General features: G+C 38.9%; 1 protein-coding gene across 1 annotated transcript; it reads right to left on the bottom strand.

Moving 5' to 3' along the window:
- Positions 1-1,298: 1,298 nt before the first annotated feature.
- On the bottom strand, positions 1,299-3,186 carry LOC130392802 (collagen alpha-1(V) chain-like). Its single transcript, XM_056603295.1, has 5 exons — positions 3,104-3,186; positions 2,813-2,919; positions 2,037-2,117; positions 1,715-1,924; positions 1,299-1,451 (listed from the first exon to the last, which is right to left on the bottom strand). Exons 1-5 carry the CDS (start codon positions 3,132-3,134, stop codon positions 1,299-1,301), a joined length of 582 nt encoding a protein of 193 aa, XP_056459270.1. The 5' UTR covers positions 3,135-3,186.
- Positions 3,187-3,466: the final 280 nt, after the last annotated feature.

Consider the following 3,466-nt stretch of genomic DNA (forward strand, 5'->3'; position numbering starts at 1 on the left):
ACGAACTCTACTGAAATTAGTAAAACTAGTTCTATTCTTCCAAACATTCTCCACACGATTGGAACAGCCCTAACCCTCCTTTGTCTCTAAACATATAAACAAAGTTAACAAACCAGTTCCGGGAGAATTGGGAGCACCCATAACCTTTTTGAAGGAGTGGGATGAACAGAGGATTGAACACAAAGCACATCTCACACAGCTGGCCCACACAGCTATTCAATTAGTACATTTCCTGGACCTGATTGCTACACTACTGAGTTTTACAAAGCCTTTTGAGAGTATTCAAGGATGCCCTTCTGAAGGGCCGTCTACCACCTACCTTGTCGGAGACCTCAATGACTTCATTGCCCCAGGAGGACAAAGATCCGCTCCTCTGTAGAAGCTACAGACCGATCTTCGGTCTAACAAACTGCCTGCTGACTATTAATGACCTTTTAGTAAAAAGTGTTTTTCCCTTGTTTGCAGTTTTTCGTTGTTCAGGATTACCATGTCAGAGGGTGACATGTAAATAACTAGTATACTCTTCCCTATATTCGCAAGTCCCAGTCAGCTGCAGTTCTCTGTGTTTTATACATAAATGTAGAAAACTATTTATAACTTATTTATAGCAATATTTATTATTACTATAACATTGTTATTGTTGTTTTACTATTTAATAAAAAAAAATTCTACCTTTCCCTTAGCTTATCCTAATTGTTTGTCATGGTTATTTGTTCCCTCCTCATTTGGTATACGTGTGTGACCGAGAATAATGGACAGACGTGGCCGGGAGAATGGCCGACCTCAGACATCTGAGGGGCAGAGTGACCGGCGACGATCTAGCTTGGATAAAAGTAGACAGTACTGAGTACACAGCGTCAACCTCATGGCCAATGGTTTATGTCTGTAAAAAAACAATCAAGAGATATTGAAAAATAACAAATACCTTTGTTATATTATGGCAAGTGCAAAGTAAATAACATCACTACATATGTTTCATCCTAAAAGGCAGTGTTACCCAACATAAACATATAATTCAAATTACAGGGAATCTTTGTAACAATGAAACAATGAACAATCCGTTCAATAATCACACTCAATTAAGATTTATACACTGAAACAATTACACAAAGATGTAATACAGGATGAATTGAAATAATACTATTCATGTTAATGCAAAAAAAAACAACGAACAATAGTTATTTACATAATACACACACACACACACACACACACACACACACACACACACACACACACACACACACACACACACACACACACACACACACACACACACACACACACACACACAAACACTATAGGAAGCAGAGGGGTCCCAGGACAGCAGTTATCTCAGGAAGCAGTGAGGAAAGCCCTGGGACGTCCACACCAACACTTTGGACAGGAAGTAGCTTCATATCACCTCTGTGGAGGTCTGCACTTCCCATAACCCTCACCAGTAAATTGACCTAGAGCCAATAAGGGGAAAGAGACACACAGACGATGTTTCTACTATGGAAGGGAAGAAAAACCCCATTGGTGAATTGTTTATTATAAAATTGTGTTTGTATCTATTTAAAAAAAAAAAAGAAGTTACAAGACAAGTAAGCCAACACGAGAAACCCTCTTTATTTAAAGTTTCCATATGTCTGAAAAAAATCACTTTGCAGAAACTAAAAGATTCCTGATGCTTCATGATGGCTAGATGGATCAGAATGTTATTGAGTCTCACCACACAGTCGTCCCTGGATATTGTAATGAGGTTCGAACCAATTTCCGTCCCAGAGTCTCCCAGCAAGTGTACAAGGATATTGGCTGAATCAGGTATGTACGCTCTGCTGGAGTGATTGGTGGGACAACGGATGGTCACACTCTGGAAGGACGTGAGACTGTGTAACTGTAGAAACCTCAGCTGGACTACACCCAGGCCTGCATACTCAACCTACAAGAAATGATCGTTTTTTGTTCAGTGGAATCGCTTGAACAAAAGCACTTCCCATAATGCTGTTGCATGATACTCAATTCATAAGTGTTTACTCATTTTACAGTCCCACCGTTTTGAAACTTTGCTGATCAGTCATCCAATGCATGGTTGGTGTCCTTTTTAAAATGTCTGGTTCCCAGCGCCCTGTAATCTAAAGAAGAACAGAGGTTTTGTGCTGCTCTGCATTAAAGGTCATAACATCGACTTCCAGGTTTGTTATTGTTTGAAAAAGCTGAGCCGTCGTCTTGCTTGTGTCATTAGAATCCATCCATTTGAAATATTCAGTCATCATGACATTTTTCCAAAGCACAGTGAAGCAACACAGAGCTAGTTTCACATCCTGCTTCTGTTGCAAAGTCTGGAACAGACCGTTAAAATGTCATGCGTATCTATTTATTGGAGGCTTGGTAGGCCAAATGCAAATTGTAAGTTTGTTGTCATTTGCACAGCAGCTGCCAAATTGGCAAAGAAACACTTAACCTTCATGTTTCCACAACAGTGCAAAACAGGTAACATGAATACTAATAATCTGTGTAAACCCTCAATTTAAATTATCAATGTAAACCATCAATATAATAATCCATGTAAACTCTAAATCAAAACCATCCATGTAAACCCTAAATAATAACAATCTATGTAAACCCTAAATAATGATAATCCATGTTATCCATAAAAAATAATAACCCATGAATTGTAGATATTAAAAACTTTTGGTGCTTTGGGTCAATTATTTGTCAAATGTTTTGCATTATGTTGATCACAGGGTCAATTCAAATCAACGTGCTAATAAAAAGGACAATGATCTGTCAGTCCTTTTTCGAAGCCAAAGCCGTTTTTTTTTGTTACCTGTGGCGGTTGAGGGTTAATACAGGTTGATCCCCCTGCTGTGAAGTTACAGAACACCAGCACAGCGTCAAAAGGACAGCCCTGGTTAGGATCCATGTAGAAGTAACCTAAAACATATCAATGTTTATGGTGAATAATAGCATGCGGAATGGAACAATGGCCTTTCAAAATACCTAATAAAAAAATTAACATTTCTCAAAGTAATATCATTGGGTGTGAGATGCTACAGTATTTCAACCGATAATGGTATTCAGAATACTGAACAAGACACTGTTGACGCTTTTTACTTACTGTCAATGGTGCCCATTCTTTTTCTTATCATAGATAGATGTGGACATTTCCGAAATCAGGAAACTAAAAACCTGTTTGGGGACATACCATCATTGAGATCAGGGTAGATGAGTCCTAGCTCATAACAGGTGGTGCCAGGGTTGCTCTGTGTCCCTTGAGGCCAGCTGAAGAATTCCTCGTAATCCTCAGGAGATCTCCTGGATAATGACCTAGACTGCTGAGAAAAGGAATCCAATGAATCATTTATTCAATACACGGGAGAACAGCTTAGCCAGCAGGCCAGACACCCGTTCAGTCAGACAACAAACTTATAAACCCGAAAACAAAAATATATATTAACTTAAAGTTGCACCAACTTTTTGT

The sequence above is a fragment of the Gadus chalcogrammus genome, chromosome 12 (genome assembly GCF_026213295.1).
Source record: "Gadus chalcogrammus isolate NIFS_2021 chromosome 12, NIFS_Gcha_1.0, whole genome shotgun sequence".
Taxonomy (NCBI): Eukaryota; Metazoa; Chordata; class Actinopteri; order Gadiformes; family Gadidae; genus Gadus; species Gadus chalcogrammus.